The sequence below is a fragment of the Callorhinus ursinus genome, unplaced genomic scaffold, assembly GCF_003265705.2.
Source record: "Callorhinus ursinus isolate GAN/ISIS: 27379988/994484 unplaced genomic scaffold, GSC_fseal_2.0 scaffold4, whole genome shotgun sequence".
NCBI classification, from domain to species: domain Eukaryota; kingdom Metazoa; phylum Chordata; class Mammalia; order Carnivora; family Otariidae; genus Callorhinus; species Callorhinus ursinus.
In genome coordinates this window covers 70,493,972-70,512,102 of record NW_027397066.1, presented here as the reverse complement: position 1 = coordinate 70,512,102, position 18,131 = coordinate 70,493,972, and the positions used below count along the sequence as shown (strand labels likewise).

At 42.9% G+C, this 18,131-nt stretch overlaps 1 protein-coding gene across 6 annotated transcripts in view; it reads right to left on the bottom strand.

The window, feature by feature from the left end:
- The window catches only part of AFF1 (ALF transcription elongation factor 1), a 202,702-nt gene that overhangs the window by 88,267 nt on the left and 96,304 nt on the right, over window positions 1-18,131 (bottom strand). For all 6 annotated transcript variants that reach the window (XM_025887178.2, XM_073891900.1, XM_025887181.2 and 3 more), the window contains 2 exons: window positions 6,555-6,675; window positions 5,243-6,160 (listed from right to left, as the gene is read on the bottom strand). In XM_025887178.2, coding sequence (XP_025742963.1) covers window positions 5,243-6,160; window positions 6,555-6,675 — 1,039 coding nt within the window. The remainder of the gene's footprint in view (window positions 1-5,242; window positions 6,161-6,554; window positions 6,676-18,131) is intronic.

Genomic DNA, 18,131 nt, shown 5'->3' with positions numbered 1-18,131 from the left:
ACTAAATATGGAAGTAGGAAAGACTATTTGCACATATGAATGCAAAGTGAATCACTATTACAAATTTCCCACTGCGGATTAATTCACACTGTTAGGCTGGCAGTTTATTGAAAATGGAAGGTACAGTTTAAGAATTGCCATGAGGGCCCCTGGGTGGCTCAGATGGTTGGGCGTCTGCCTTTGGCTCGGGTCATGATCCCAGGGTCCTGGGATTGAGTCCCGCGTCGGGCTCCCGACTCCTTGGGAGCCTGCTTCTCCCTCTGCCTCTCTGTCTTTCATGAATAAATAAATAAAATCTTAAAAAAAAAAATTGCTATGAGTCAAGGTAGTCCAACAATGAACTCACAGCTGCAGGGGACACCCAGGTTTTAGAAATTAGGTGGAAGCATTTGGTAACAGAAGTCATTCCTCACTGATGCCATAAGAGGCCACAGGGAAATCAGAAACCATCAGGACTCAAGATCAGATTCATCTGGAGGGTATGGCTTGGGACCACATAAGGACACAAGCAACAGCAAATTTAAATTTACAGTAAATTCTGCTAGATGCCAGTGAGTTATTTGAATAAATTAAGATAAATGTACCATTTACATGTACACTTCAAACTAAGTGAAAAAATAGAAACCTATCATTTCTACTACTTTATGAGCAGATTCTCAAGTTCCCAGGATGGTCTTCAGTTTCTGTTTCCGAAGATCCAACCCATCCTCATTTCTTCCCACCCGCTGCCCCTTGCCAAGGTTAAGCTGAGCCAGGAAGGGCTTGATTCAGGGATTTTTCGGGCGGTCTAGTCCCAAAGCTTTAAACACTACTATATGCAAACATAGCCCAAACTTATCATTTCCAGTCTTAACATTTTCTCTGAGCTCATCTACTACCTACGACTGCCAACTTGCCGCATCTACCTGGACAAATGACGGCATCTCAAACTTATTATCTGATCTACTCAAGAGCTCCTGGTTTTCCCTCCAAACTTGTCCACCCAGGTCAAGTCCACCTCAGCAGCAGTTATCATCCCAGCACCCAGACCTATCAAGTAAAACAACCCTTGATGCCTCACTTTCCCTCACCTCAGGCACACTCCGATCTCCAGCCAACCAAAGCCTGTCAAACACATCCGGAATTGGCCCTTTCTGCACCACGTCCACTCCTATTACCCTACTCCAAGCCATCCTCATTTCTCAACCCCTACCTAGTCTCCCTGCTTCCACCCTTGCCCCTCAAGCCATTTCCGCCTAGAAGCCAGAATGATTTTTTTCAAAAAAGAAAGCTACATCACTGCCCTGCTCCAGATCTTCCAGTTGTCTCCATCTGACTTAACAAGCAGAAGTGGAAAGATCATAGAACTGCGAGTCTGAGCTCTGGCTCTGCTACTAACTCTAAATCTCAGCAAAATTATGTGACTGCCTCCTCCAAGGTCTTAGCTGCAAAATGAAAGGGCTATATGTTTAGCTTTAAAAGTCTAATATTCTAAATCCAGTACACAATTTAAAATGCCCATCTCGGCTTATTCCATTTCTCTGTTTCAATAAAACATCTATTTCATAAATCCTGTATTTAATCCCCCCACTCCCCATCCTGGGGTCCGTGCTCAGGAACACAACACAGAGATGCCACAGTTCTTCTCCCACTTTCATTTGATTATCTTCAGGCAGAAAAGAGGGATGGGGGCAACTGGGTGGCTCAGTTGGTCGAGCATCTGACTCTTGATCTCAGCTCAGGTCTTAATCTCTGGGTCATGAGTTCAAGCCCTGTGTCGGGCTCCACACTGGGCATGGAGGCTACTGAAAGGAAGAAAGAAAAGACAGAAAGGAAAAAAAAAGAAAGAAAAGAAAGGAAGAAAGAAAGAAAAAAGAGAAGAGAAAAAGAAAGAAGGAAGAGAGGGGTACCTGGCTCAGTCAGTCAAACATCTGCCTTCGGCTCAGGTCATGATCTCAGGGTCCTGGGATGGAGCCCAGCTTCAGGCTCCCTGCTCAGAGGGAGTCTGCTTCTCCCTCTCCCTTTGCCCCTCCCCCACCGTTGCCTGTGCTGTCTCAAGTAAAATCTTAAAAAAAAAAAAAAGCGGGGGGAGGGGATAGAGAAGAATCTCAACCTTCCACTTGGGCAGGTCGATCTGACGTGGCAACTCTACAGCTGGAAGGTATCCACATAAGATCACCGAGTCCTGCCTGTACCCCTCAGATGGGTCATTTCAAGGTGCTACACATCTTCCAGTTGACACAAAACTAAAACTGACACGCCCACAGAAAAACCAAGTGCAGATTTTTGTGAGCCAGGCCTCTATGTGGCCAGAATACTGACCTTTTGATCATTTTTTTTTCCCCTGTAGGATTCTAGGAAAGACTACGTTTTAACTGTGAAAATGACTTATTCCAGAAAAGAATATCATTTTTTTTAGGAGAACCAACTAAAATATACAAACGTTTGTCTCCACGAAATGAAAGGACAGTGTGGTGTAAGGAATTCACATGGATGTGGCCTGAGAATGAAGGAGAGCCAGGCGGACAAGATGATTTTCCCAGTTTGGTTCACTTTTTTAAAATACTGTTTTGTGGAAGCCATGGGGAAGGGGGTGGCGGCGAAGAAACAAACCGCAAAACCCTCACACTCAGAAAGCCAGGAAAGAGAACCTCCTCTGACTTGCCTTAGGACAAATTAAGCAAATAAAGGAAAACCACTTAGCCACCCCCACCCCCCCTTCTGTCAGGGCTACCAACAGCCAACTTCCTCTATCCCCATCCTCTATCCTTCTGCCCCAACGTTACAAACAGCCCAAGACATTGCTCATGTTCTGGTTCTATATCCAGAGTTTACCTGCTCTGGGGTGAATTCCCTGCTTCTTCTGACCCCCATCTCTACGCTTTCCTTTGATTCATCAGAATATTAAAATTTGAGATCTTAATAACCCTGCTTCCCAGATTTACTGCCCCTGCATGCCAAGATCTTAGCTCTGAACCCCCCCTTCACACTGGTTTTGCGGCACCCTGCATCTGCCCGGGGCTCCAAGGCAGCTGGAGTCACAGCTGCCACGAGCATGAGAACCCCCAACAGAAACTAGACAGAGCCAGCGTATTAAAATGAACGCTCACAGCAAACACGGGCCGAAGACGAAAAGTTTACATCTACTCAAATCGTTGGCAGGTGACCCCGTGCCAGGAAAACCCCATTCTCCATCACCAAACCCATGGAGGATTTTGCTCGTTTCAAATATCCACTCTGAAAATATATTCAAGGGCCATCTGGCATGGTCCTAGGTTTGAAATACATATTAAATCTGAGGAGCTTTGGGGCCTTAGAGAAATCTCAACTTGGCTTAACTCCTTTTCACCAAGGAAGCAAAAAGTTAACCAGGACTCTCTCCCCTGGAAGGTCAACTGGAAATCCAATTGGTTGAACACAGTAACTAGGTTCCCGGCTTTAAGACTGCCATTTGAAACTTTCTCTAAGCACCAAGTAGTAGGATACTCTGGACTCAATTGTCCTCTAATTGTTTTCCTGTGTGGAGACTGATCTACACACCAGACTGTCGCCTCGCCTGTGGCAGGGACCAGTACTTGCTTGGCATCCCACCCCGCACTTAAGCATATGGTTGAGCATTTGGTAAACAATGCAGATGATGTTTGCTGATTTGTCTTAAATTTGTTTTAAAGCAATTTTTAGTTCCTTGGTTTTTTTTTTTTTTTTAAGAAAATAGGTTTAAATTCCCCCCTTATCTGCTTTTTTTTAAACTGGGAAAACAGAACACACCTTATTTGATAAACAAAGCAAAGAGAATCCCACTAAGTTCTTCACTCTACGCATTATAAGGCACGCTGACTGGCCATTATGAGGGGGGAATCTCACTTCAATTCCACTCTGCCCTAATTTGCTGCCTACCCCTCCTTGCAGCACAGGACAAAATGTTTGGTAAATATCTCGTTACCGTGAATCTTCATGACTTAAGAGGTTAAAAGTAGAGTAGTTCTGCCATCTTGGTCACTTCTACCACTTGCTGTCCTCCCCCTTTCCCATTTTTCCTCAGCCTCCACACAAGTCCCATTCTGAAGACACCCAAACTCACTCCAGCTCAATAGGTGACTGTGGACAGAGCTATAACCTCTTCTAAACCAAAAGCTGACACCCCAGAGGAACAGATTTTCCTCCTTCAAGATAAGGGTTATCTTTCCAGCTAAGCATCCTAGAGTCTGTTTGGGTTTTGTTTTTAAGCCTTAAGGAATTTTACCTTCTAGCACCACCTAAGACTGCTATCTGGGTACACACAGAAGCCTTTGAGCAATGGATATGCAAATTAGAAGGTTTATACAATAGATGTGACTAAACCAAGGACATTACCTTAACAGATAAGCTTTCAGACAAATTCACTTCAAAACATTTCTACTAATCTGAATTTTGGAGTAACTGTTACTAATTTAGAATTTCAGTGATAAGATGTGTGCTCTGATTCTCTTCATTCAAACACAATGCTGCCATTTACCAAAGGGGCAGAAAAAGGAATTTTGTTGTTGTTGTTTAAAAAAGATAAAGTATTTGGGTTACTTGAAAAAGCCATCGCTGAATAACATTCTGTATCATATTTGTGACTCACTCTCAAATGGGATGTCACCGACACCCCCAGTCTTTCTTAGGTGGTAAACAAAAATATATTAGAACTTTAGTTTCATATTTTCTTGTAATTTACAGGAAACAAATCTTTAGAAATACTTTGCCTTCAACATTTTAACCTCTTAATTTTACTTTTTTATGGTTTGGATCTCAGAAAAACTAACTGGGGCTGAGGAAGTATTACCCCTCCCCCCTTTTGCTCTACAATGTTAAAGAAGTCAGTGTTCCCTCAAACAAGTAAAAACAAAAACAAAACAAAAAAAACAATGACAGCTCAAAACCTTCCTGAAACTTTCTCACGATAAATACTGTGACTGGGTTGTGGGTTATACAGGTGTATACATTTTTCAAAACACAGCAAACTGTGTACTCGTGATCTCTGTATTTTACAGCATATAAACTATGGCTCAGTAAAAATTTAAAAAATAAATAAATAAACCTTCCTGAAAATCACATTTCAATATCTGTCATCAGTAATTCCTCTCAGACCTGAGTTCTCTGTGGGACAACAAGATCCTAAAGACAAAAAGGAATCTCACAACCCAAGAGCCATTGACACCCAGGTCCCCAGTTCTCCAGAAACTTCCATCTCGAATTTTCCTTCACACTGGAATTGCCCCAGATACGAAATTCCACTCACCTCAGCTGACTGAGACGGCATCTTCAGCTTGGTGAGCTTGGCTTTGGCAGGCACTTTTAAATCTGTTTTTTCAAAGGTCTGTTGCCGGTAGTCTTCCGGCAGGGGTTTCAGTTCAGGAGACTCACTAGGAGCCTGATCTTGACCATCCATGGGGCGGACATAAGCTGTGGGCTTCTGCTGCATTGCAACAGTTTTTGAGGGGAGGGAGGGCGGGGGGAAAGTCTGAGAAGGTGGCTGGGGAGGGGCCACCCCGAGGCTGGCGACTGCCACTAAATTGTCTTGAGGAGTCTCTTTATCGTGGACCTTTACCACGAGGTCTTTGGGAGATTTGGCCGGGCAATAGCCTTTATTGTTACTGTTACTGTTGTGAACCTTGCTGCTTCCTTGTGTCCTGGGAAGAGTTTGCTGGTTGGAATGTACAGGTGACAGGGGGGGCACCGGGGAAGGCAAGGAGAGTAAGGGAGAGAGCTCCCTCTCTGGAGCGGAGTCTGTCACCAAAGCACAGCGGTCTCCATCAGCCCTGCGGTCACCCTTTTTGTGATGACTGGAGCTGCACCCCTCCTGACCGAGGCGATCTTGGGTCGGGTGCTGGCTGTCTGGTGGGCCATAGCTTTTGACATGAGGATTTGACATTGGTTCCATTCTTGGCTGTGCCATCTTTGGATTGTGGCTGTTACCAACAGGAAGTGGTCCAGAGGCAGGAGTGTGAATAGGCTGGTGGTGGGCACTAGTGTGGAAGGAGTGGGATGGAATGCTGCTCCCCTTCTCAGGAAATAAAGGGCATCTTGGCCTTCCCAACCTATTTTCAGAAGCATCCAAGTGATGAGGGTGGGACTTGCTACTAAGGAACTCTTTCACTTCTTCATAGTTTCCCAACATGTTCTGTATTCGACTGGATAGCTCATCACCTTTTTCTGTCTGGAAAAAGACAGCAGAGTTAGATACTGAGAAAAAGAAATCTAAGGAAAATCATCATTTAATAAATGATGTTACACAGTACCATTTAAAGGAGGGGAAAAACCAATTTAATGTGTAACATAACATTTAACATGCAGTTTAAACTCAATTTCCCTGTTGAGAAGCCCGTCCTGGACAAATATTACTAAAGACAGGAGATTAACATTACAAAAGAAGACCACAAACTTTGGCAATTTGAATAACAAGGTTCAGAGAACTTTCATAGTTTATTTTCAAAGACAATCTAAGATAAGTTGTCTTATTTTCACGTGTGTGGCCCTTGTTCAAACTCACTTTCATCACAGAGTTAAATACAGTGATAAATCAGGCTTTCTAGTATCCAATAAATAAATACCTTGTAGGGCTCTCCAAAAAGGGGGATCTTTTCAGAAAATGCCTCTTTGTCTTGGTGAGCTTCCTGGTTGCGTCTTTCCTTCTCTCTAATTCGAAGCAGGTTTCTGTCTTCATTGTACAAGCTGTTTCAGATGCCACAAAAGAACAAAAATAATAAAAATGTATCAGTGTCCAAGTTTTGCTATGCATATGTACATGTGTGAGGGAGGCCAGAAGAGGTCAACAAGAAGTGATGACAAGGGAGAGGTTTTAAAGAAGGCCTAAATCCTTCAACCCACTCCTGGATTAAGGCTGTGACCCTCCGGGCCTTGGGTCCTGGCTCCAGAAACCTAAGCCTTCACTCTGGAGTACCGCCTTCATGGCTCAGGACTGACTCCAAACTGAACAGTCTTTTATAGGCAGTCGTGGAACAGAGACAAGATTAATGATATTTTTACTTCCAGCTTGCAAAATATGGGGTAGAGGTAGGAGCTTTTCATCTGAAGGAGTCAGCAAGATGTGAACTTTAAAAAGGCTGTTTTCCTGGATCAGTATTATACATTTTGGAAGATTAAAATCAAAAGGCTTATTTCATAATTAAAAGATTACCAAGCACCCAAAACAGCATTTACTTTATTCTCAGCTTATTCTACTGGGAGTGCCTTGGCATGTTAAACCTGAAAAGATAATGTTTATTTCTCATTTCAAATGTCAAGGATGGGAAAATCCAATTTTAGATGTCAGCTTTACCTACCAAGAAGTCTGATAATCTGATTGCCCTATTTAAACCACATAAAAATACATCCTAAATCATCAAGCCCTGGCACCAAAAGTGGTTGAAAATGCATTCACTGACAAATGGCAGAGAAGGAAGCCAACGAGAGAGCAGTTTTAGCTAGCCGGTAAACCAGAAATGGGCCTGCCTCAGGGGGGCGACACAGGCCACACACCCTCCTGACCCCCACATGTGATATATAAGAACAATGAAGGGAAGAACTATAAACTGACTCTTGTCCTCATACACTTGCTTCTAGGGTAGCTACTGAATTTTCCCCCCAATATTATGTGAATAAATATGTAGGAAAACATTGCCTTGCCAAGACCATATGTATCTTTAGAAACTCTAGCCCTGATCTCAGACACCCCTTTCTTCTGGCCTCTCTGCTCTGGTGACTTCTTATTTCCTCTGACAAGAGCCTACTTACTGGTCTCCTTGCCTCCCCAACATCTTGTCCCTCCAAACTAGCCTTCTCATGGAAAGAAATCCAATCTATAAAGCTGTGGTTCTCACGCCACTATCCACATTTTAAAATAAGAGGCATTTGATGGCTCTTTGCTGCTGCAGAATAAATTCTAAGTCCTTGCCTTGGCATTAAAATCCCCCCAAGAATCTGGTACAGATCTACTCTAGGTATTACCCCACTGTTTCCCTGCAGGCCTGCCACATGCATTCTACCTGTCGGTAATATCCATTCCCCAAACTTTTCCATTCTAATCCCCACCCCAGAACCCTGAATGAAAACCAATTCTTTCAGGACCAGCTTACCCATGAAATAGGATTCTCCTGCAAACCATCTCTATATTCCAGGGATACCAGACTATTCCTTGCTCCTCACTGGTAACCTGGACTTTGATGCTTTCATTCTAATCACACAAATTTCCTCTGCTTCTCTCTCAACCTCACACCCTCATCCCCAATTTTCAACTACCAGCAAATCTCGAGTGGTTCCAATGACACCCACTGTGAAGGCTTCCTCAAATCCACCAAGCCTGTGCTGATAGAACATACTGATTGCTTCTCTCTCCTCCTCCCCTTTCCCCTAGAATGTTAACTCCATCAAAGTAGAACCTCTCATTTATCTCTCTCCTGATGCTGACGCATGGTACTTTGCATAAAAACCAGTCATTAAATATTTTTTTAATTAAAAAACAGCCACTATGCTTACAGTCTATTTTTGAAAACTTACTTGTAATTAGAACAAATTAACTCTGGAAGACATATGCAAAAACAATTAAAAAAACAGCCATCTAAAAAGTGATTTTCTGCTATTCCCATAGCCTTAAGCTATCTGGCTAAATTCACCTGGATGTGGAAAAGAATTCCCTGCTTAGTCCACCGGCACAAAAATTTTCCCTAAACGATGGATATCTCGATGGCCTACTTTATAAGAGAACTACAAAGTGAACTATTTAGGTTAGTCAACATACTGAAAGAAGTTGAGAAAAAAAAAAACTAAACCGGAAACTGTCTATGGAGTCTTCTTTAACACAGTCTGAATCTCACATGTTTTGGACAGTTAGATTTATTTCTGGTTGAAAGAAGCACAGTGGACTTGACCACTCAGGAATTCCTTTCAGTTATTTTATAATTTTGGTAATTCCTCATTGGCTCAAAAAAAAAAAAAAATCATGTAACATTAGCTCCATTGGCGCCAAAAAGAGGGTTGATAAGGAAATCTTTTTCCTTCAAACTTTTACAGCCACTTTGTTTGCAGAGGGGGTGGGGCACACAACTGTCCTGTGAGCAACCTGAACAGCCAAGCTTCCCTTTTCCAAAGCTACGTGGTACAGGGACCCCACACAGGGTACACACAGGAGGAGAAGCAGCTTCCCAAGGCATCTGCTTTACTATTCTCTCCCTTTCTGATTCTGCTGGTTACAATGCGAGAGTCCCTGCCCACTTCTGAATTGCTACCTTCGTCTCCAAAAAGGTAACCCCAAATGGCAAAATTCTCAGTTCCAGATTGAAAAGTGAGGGTGTGAACAAGTAGCACCTCAACCATCATCAGACTGCTTGGGGTCCTCACGTAATTTTCCTATCAACTCCACACATACCTTTAAGAAAAGCTACCCTGGCTTAAAAGTACTGAAGTATTTCTAAATTGATCAGCACAGTCTTATCTCAGTATCAGTTTGGTAAGTTTTACCACACACTTCTAGGTTTTAGTTCTCAAATAATAAAAATTGCTATGGAAATAATAAGAACCCAATTTTACAACATTCCTAACACTGGCTTATTGCTATGTGATTCAAAAATCAAGGTACCTCCCACAGGGAAGAAATCCTATTAAATTAAGGACTCTGCTTAATTAAAGGTTTTACTTCATTAGTTTAAAAAAAGTTAAAACCCACACCAAGATTTTTTGGCAGACATATGTAATACTATACCAATTTTGAAACAAGCTTTGAAGAATGTGGTTTGTTTTTTTTTTTTTAATTAACCACTACCCTTCAACTGAAAAACCCCCAAATTGTGAGATGAGGAAAGACCTCACGAGTGGCACTGGGAGGATGAGTTTTAGGAGGTTTGGACTTAGTGAGACAAACTCACTCTCCCCCACACTGTCCCTTGGGCCTCACTCCCCAAGGCTCCTGGGCAGGGCGGGGGAAGGCAGAAGAGACAGGAAGTGACCAGTCCATAATTCCCAGGACTACACAGGATAGGCTATGAGCCCTCATTCTTCTGGATTGTCTACCTTCTCCTTGCCACTGACCGGGTTTTACCAGTCGTACTGGGGAGCTTTCTGGTTTATTTGGTTTTTACTTCCTCTAAGTCTGCAATGATTTAAAGAATAGTTAGGGTTCATAGGCAAATTTTTCATGAATACTTTCTTTTCCTTGTTTCCATTTTGACATCGGGGGAAACAAATCTTAACAATATCAACACAATTAGTAGCATGAGTAAGTAAATCACTGTTTAGCCTTACACATTTTTAATTCAAGGTGCAAGCAAAGAACGGGTAGATGGAAGAATTTTAAATGAGGGGATTTTAGGTAGCAGTACACGTCCTACATGATTCACAGACTGTTAATTACCATTGAATAATTACAAGTTGGCTATCACTTCATTTAATTAAAGGTGGCATTTTTCCTCTGGTATGGAGGAGAAAAACATTCTCCCCCTCAGGATAACCTCATCCCAACGTCAGCCTTTCACGGTCAGACTTTCTCATTGTTCCACACAAAACAGAGTGAGCGACAAGTGCTCCTTCCCTGCTCTCCACAGAGCATTTTGTATTAGATGAGAGGTTCCTGAACCAGTTAGCACAGAATCACCTGGAGGACCTGTTAGAACATGGAGCGCAGAGACCTACCCCCCCCCCCCCCACTTGCCAGCCACCCAGCTTCTGAGTCAGTAGATCTGATGCGGGGCCTGAGATCTGCATGTGTAACAAGTTTCTAGGTGGTTCTGAGGAGTACAAGAGAGCGCACTCTTCTTGGGTTCTATGGATCACTTTAATAAAGCTTACCAAAAACAGGAGCAATGATGACAGCAACAGCAGGTTGCCAAGGACTGCCACCACTTAATGTCTGTTATTTGGTCAGCACGGATTTAGGCACATCACACCAGCGTCCTATTTAATTTTCACAACAACTCTGTGAGAGGGAGATTATGAACCCCATATTCTGGGTGGAAAAAAAAAAGGCAAAGCTCAGAGATTTATTTGGTGTTAAATAATGGACCTTAAAATTTGAATGCAGGTCTGCTTGGCAAAAGAGCATGTATTCTTAATCACAGTTCTGCTAGCAAGTTCTGCACAGCAAGGTTGTGTTAAATAGGGCAACAACAAAGAAGGCGTACTGTACGTGTGTTCACTCACAATCCTCATAATTCCTTGTTCTCAACGAGGTACACATCGATAAGTGAGGTTTCACCCCTGCCAGCTGAGCAATCTCAGAGCCACAAAATGTGTTTGGTTAAATGTATTCACATGCGTCTGTCTTTGCCTACAGACCTGACAGAGAGCCCTTGGAGAAAGGGATGGCCGGCAGCATGAAGTTACTCCTCCAGTTATAAAAGCTGTACTAAAATTCTTATTTTAGAGCCTTTTTTTTTTTTTTGGAGCCCCTTTTTAACTTCCAGATTTGAGGTCCCTGGCCCCATAATAACCTCTGGATTCACAAGTCATCTCCAACATGCTAAGGGGCTCTTCCCATTAATTTCTTTCAAGGACAGGCTGTAAATAAAACTTGCACCAAAGCTGCCATTCCATGCCCGATATTGGGCTCCCCTCCCAGTAACTTCTGGCCACTGACCTAAGCCATGTTCCTTGGGCCTCGATGCCAGTTGTCTGGTCAGCCCAGGAGCCCCCACCTGGGGAGAAAAAGACCACCAAGTCACAGGATGATCTGAAGCAACTGACAGTGGCATTCACAAACAAGGCCCCGGGGGGAGGATGCAGAGTCTGACCACCCAGCAGACGACCAGGAGTTCTGCCTAAATAAAGGAGGGAAATACTGTCAGTCGCCACATTGTTGCTTTGGGGTCATATACTACTGTCCACCATCTGCAGAGGTGCAGTGCTGATGCTTCAAAAAGATCTCTGCAAAGTGCAACAAACCACCTCCCCCCCCCCTTTTTTTTTTAAGCAAACATGAAAGACCAAAGGGGAAACCCCAGGCTTCAGTTTCCAGAGCCTGGTGTGCCCTGCAGAACACAAGTGCACAAGGCATTGTGAAGGGGGACTGTGCCACAGACGGAATTCCGCCCTTCTAATCCACACAGGAGCCCGAGCGAAGCTGGGAAGTCTAAACCATGCAAAGATGCTCTCGCTTTCGGAGAGGTGGTGAAACTCCAGAGGAATTCGAAGCTGCCCATTCAGCCCCTTGAATGCAGTCATTTAGTCAAGCCCATGCTGGGGCCTGTCAGGGCACATTGACTCTGACTTTTCAAATGCTCCTCCTTGGGGTTATGGGTGGGTGTGATAAAATGAAGAAATCACAGCTCTGTGATGAGCTCTGTAATGAGAGTGATCCTCTTTGTCACTTTCCTTGCACTCAAAAAGGAAAGGAACTTATGTGGCAGGAGAAAAGACAGTAACAGGAAGGCCCACGTTGAGCATGAGCTGTGGGGCAGCATGCAGGCTAAGCCATCATCTGGCTGGGAGCACCTTCTTCCAGGCTGGAGCCCACAGGCCCTGCTGCTAATCTAGGTTAGTCATGCAGGATCGCTGGATGCCATTGGGCGCTTCCATGGCAACCCCGGGCCCACGGGGCAGGCTGTACACAGCTGACTACCCATTTATCACCCTTGACTGGCCACTTCACACAGACCTGCCTCTGATAGATGTGACCAACTCCCTCTAGAACTCACGTTTAAAAGTTTAATTCTCCCTTGGGGGATAGAATGTAATTTCTCCAGTGTATTCAACTCCCGAGGCATGGAAGAGACATTTGGCAGGAAGGAAAGGACAAAATCCTCAAATCAACAACGTATGTTAATTTTGGAAAAGGAGGAGTCTTTTTACTGTTTTAGGAGCAGCACTATGCCATTCTGATTTGAATGTATAAAAGATAAAACAAAACGAAAAACTTGCAAGTCTATTCACAAAAGTTGGGCCACCCTGGTTTAGAGAATGGTGATAGAACATGTCACAAGTGAGAGGCAGAAGGATAGGTTTGGGTTCTTACTCTTGTGCAAGTGACTTTTTTATTTTGAAAACCACTCCTCTTGACTTTTACAGTCCATCTTCTGGCCCTTTTTTCCCAGGTTTCTCTAGTCCGACAACCTAACATCTAGGGAACATTTTTCACACATTACAGAAAAATATCAATATACTTCAAAACACAAAATTCGCTTTGTCATTAAAACTATCATTCATCAATACAGTTTAAACATAATAAATCAAAGTGGCTCCACATTAGAAGAAATGTTGCTTCAAAGAATGGAAAATCTTTTCCTTCTTTCGCTTTGTGCATATGAAAGACTTTGCAACAGGCTTTCTTGTAATAAAAATCACTCAGCTAAATCTTCCAAAGATTTCACCTTTATTACTTCCCCTATCACCTAACATACACAATAAATGCAAAGAAAAAACAAAGACTTAATCCTTAATTTCAAAAACCAAATCTGATTTAATTGAAAAGAGAAATATAAGCAAAGTGAAATGACAAAATCGCATTATGTCGCTGCTGTTTTCCTAGAGGAGCTCCCAGAGGATCATCTCAAAGTAACGGCTCTCTGCTACTCACCTCTGCTTGCCACAGAAGACTCAGCCTCATTAGAATACTCAAAGTTGTACAGAATTCCATTTTGCAAAATTAAATCAACCCTTTAAGATTTTTTTACGTAAGGGGCGCCTGGGTGGCTCAGTCGTTGGGCGTCTGCCTTCAGCTCAGGTCATGGTCCCAGGGTCCTGGGATCGAGTCCCACATCGGGCTCCCTGCTCCGCAGAGAGCCTGCTTCTCCCTCTCCCACTCCCCCTGCTTGTGTTCCCTCTCTCACTGTGTCTCTCTCTGTCAAATAAATAAATAAATAAAATCTTAAAAAAAAAAAAAGATTTTTTTACATAACTTAAAGGCATACTATCAGTTTTAAACTGAGAAAGCCTCTACCCAGGCAAACTTGAGTAAAAAGTCAGTTACTTACATCCTAATGAAAGACATGTTAATTTACCTTTCAAAATGAATCCGCCGGTTATTTTCCTGCATGCATGTTAATATGTAGCAAAGGTCTGAAAGGATTCACTTTACAAAAATCAAGAAGGAGCACCAGATTAGGGTGGAGGAGGTGAGTGGTAGTATGGTGGTTTAAGGAATATTTTAACATTTTTTCCACAAGAAAGTATCCATCCATTTATTATTTGTGTAGTGAAAAATTGTGATTAAGAACAAAAGAAATTGCCTCATATAACAACATCAAGATCAGGGCTAAAGAAATACTGGGGTGTTGAACATTCTGTCAGTAACTCTCACTGGTACCTATGAACACTGATTTTGGACCCTGGACTCAGTCTTTGATCATGACTAATATTTATAGACCCATCTGCATAAAGCAGTGCATTAGAGGCTATGTCCCAAAGTCTATAAACACCAGCAGCTCTTTTTTTAGAAGAGTAGTCTCACTATAGCCCATTTTGGTTGTCTCAATAGATCATAAATATATTTCGAGAGGCATTTGTACCCTGTAGACGGAAAAGCACAAGAATTTGTCTTCTTCGATGGTCTTAAAAGGGCAGCGAGGGAAACTGTACCGGTGAGGACACGCTGCTCTAACAGGAGGAGGAGGAGGGGAACGGAGACGATGAGCTACCCCATTCCTATGTGTAGGACACAATCCCTTACCTTCTAAACATGTTTTATTTTTTACTCCGTCTTTTTTTTTTTTTTTAAGATTTTATTTGTTTATTTGACAGAGAGAGAGAGAGAGAGAGAGAGAGAGAGAGCGCGAGAGCAGGAACACAAGCAGGGGGAGTGGGAGAGGGAGAAGCAGGCCTCCCGCCGAGCAGGGAGCCCGATGCGGGGCTCGATCCCAGGACCCTGGGATCATGACCTGAGCCGAAGGCAGACGCTCAACGACTGAGCCACCCAGGTGCCCCTAAACATGTTTTATTTTTTAAAATGCATTTTATTTATTGTCTTTCTTTTAATTAACATATAATGCATTATTTGTTTCAGGGGTACAGGTCTGTGATTCAACAGTCTTGCACAATTCACAGCACTCACCATAGCACACACCCTCCCCGGTGTCCATCACCCAGCCACCCCATCCCTCCCACCCCCCCCACCTCTCAGCAACCCTCAGTTTGTTTCCTGAGATTAGGAGTCTCTTATGGTTTGTCTTTTAAATGCATTTTAAACATTTAAAAAAATTTAGAACTAGTACTGAGGCAGGTCATCATGCAAATGGCACAATTACACAAACCACAACAGTGAGAAGAAATCGCTCCCGACCTTGAAGATTTGACAATCTACGGGCTAAGGGTTAGTAAAATTCGTTTTTAATGCTATTTGAAATAAGAACACATTAATGTTATTGAGAAATTCCAGAAAACGACAGTCTCTCAGAGGGAATCCCTAAAATGCTGACTGTTCTTACTTACAGTTAACTGAAAGCACATACAGAAATCACCCTCTCCCCCACAGTGGTCACAGGCTCACTAGAGACAAATTTGCCACCTATTTCTGTCCCCCCCCATTTAGTTATAAAGGTCCCTAGTGTTCTGAGCCCCCTCAGACCGCCTGCTTTATTGGCAACTACACATTGGGCACCAATCAGAAACATGGGCAGAAGCTGCTGGCTCTTCCCCTACAGGTCTCGTCTGTACTAGGATCAACCAGAGCACTGGCCTCATTACCATGCCATTCGTCTTACACACTCAACTGACCATGAAGGACCGCATCACATACATATAAAATAATGAGGCTGGTGAAAGTCTGCATCATTACAGCCACAAAATAAAAGAATGCGGTGGTCACAAACGAAGAAAGAATGTAGACTAGAAAGCTCAAACTTCTGGGCTTTTCTTTAAATGTTTGTCTCATTTAATTCATACTCAACAAAAAAAATGTTTTGGGTATTAAATCTATTAAGCATCCAAAATTCAAAGAAAGTGTGTGAACTTCCTTACTTGCAACTCAGAGCACAGCCCCAACAGGCTCCTTGTCCTGGGCCACTCAACTCCACACAGATACTTCATTGAACTTTCTAAAAATCATGAATCTGATCTTATTATTCACCTATTTGCAACTTTTCTGAGCCCAAGGCTGCCTACAGGATTAAAGGTGATTGGTGGTGGGGCATCTGGGTGGCTCAGTAGTTAAGCATCTGCCTTTGGCTCAGGTCATGATCCCAGGGTCCTGGGATCGAGCCCCACATGGGGCTCCCCGCTCAGAGGGAAGCCTGCTTCTCCCTCTCCCATTCCCCCTGCTTGTGTTCCCTCTCTCACTGTGTCTCTGTCAAATAAATAAATAAAATCTTAAAAAAAAAAAAAAGTGGTGGTTAAGCCAAGCAACACCCTTCACTATCTGGCTTCAACTTACCTCTAACCTTCAGGGGGTAAGACCTCTTTCTGCTTATTTCTCACCCCAAAATGGATAAGACCCATTTCTGCCCCTTTTCTCTCTTCTAGACACTACGAACACAAGGAATTGCGAGGCATGGGGGGAAAAGCACAGCCCTGGTCTCTGCCAGTTCTCTCATGAACTCCTCTCCCCTGACTTTCAGAGCCTTCCAAAATATCCCTGCCCCTCCATCACAGTACCCCCAGTCCCAACCTCCACTCTCACCTCCCATCCCTGCTGTGAATAATTTCTGTCTCTGGGATACATCTGTTCTTGCAAATCTGTCCATGTTTAGATTTACAAAAATGAGACAGACCATACACGTGCCTACAGATTTTCTTTATTAGACTGAGCTCCTTAACGGCAAGGACTATTTCTGAGAGCACAGTGCTTAGCAAAAAGTGATACTTAATACATATCTTTGACTTAATGCATTACTCAGTTTCAAACAATCCAGAATTCTACTGAAGTCTGCCAGTCTTATTCATTATTTGATGACAAAATATGATTCATTGTCTGATACCTAAAACTGATTTTTACCAGATTGTTGTACCCATCAAATGACTCAAGCCTAGAAGGAGGCTGACAGCTCTCTTTCCTAGGTCAGCCACGAAAGCTGCCTCAGCTAACACCATATGTTTATCAGTTAATATTACAGGTTTTCATTTTTCAGTATGCCATATTTATCATGAAAGTCCAAGTATACTACACCAAAAAAAAAATGAGTAACATTTATAGCAACTACACATTTAATTTTAAATCAAATAAGATTCAGAATGATATTAATAAGCTGTCTCTAGGACTAAAACTTCAACAACAAAAATCCCACAATGAAAAATCTCTCCATGCTGTTACAAATGCATCATGGGGGAAACAGAACAAAAAATACAGGATCTAGAGAGTTTTAAAATGCAAATGAGATTATGTGGCTCCTTCCACTGCTAAAAGATCACCATAGGCTTCCCTTAGCATTCAAGATTAAAATCCAGAAGTGTGACCTAGAAGGCTCCATCCCTAGCACACCTCGTCTTAATTGCTACCTCCAGATATATTCCCCTCCCCCTACCCTTCTCAAATACTAGCCACACAGGCCTTTCCATGCCTGGAATGAGTGGAGCTGTGCATTGCTGATCCCCACCTGGATGCTCTGTCCAGAGAGCTGAGGCCAATGTTGTCACCAACACCTCAGGTTAAAGGAGCTCGTCAGTGAGGTTCCAGATCTAAATGTGCACCTGGTCCCAAGAGCATGAGTTCTGTAGCCCTTCGTCTCTTTGTCACTATCTAAAATTATCTTGTATATTCATTTATCTGTTTAATTATGTCTGGCTCTCCACACTCATCTCTTTCAAGAATGTAAGCTACTAAAGGTTAGTCACCTTTTTTTTCTCTCTTATGCCACACTGTGTACCCAGCACTAACCCATTAGGCTAATAGAGTATTGGCTGAATGGATGGAAATCTGCATACAGATGCAGAACCTCGAGTAGTGGTTTCTTTTAAAAAACAAAAACAACAACAACAAAACAAAAAAAATCATACAATTTGAAGCTAACAGAAGTATTTTCAAAAGACCGTACAAAAAGATAGTACAAAAGATAGCATGTTGGGCACCTGGGTGGCTCAGTTGGTTGGGCCACTGCCTTCGGCTCAGGTCATGATCCTGGAGTCCCGGGATCGAGTCCCGCATTGGGCTCCCTGCTCGGCAGGGAGTCTGCTTCTCCCTCTGACCCTCTTCCCTCTCGTGCTCTCCAGCTCTCATTCTCTCTCTCTCAAATAAATAAATAAAATCTTAAAAAAAAAGATAGCATGTTAATTTT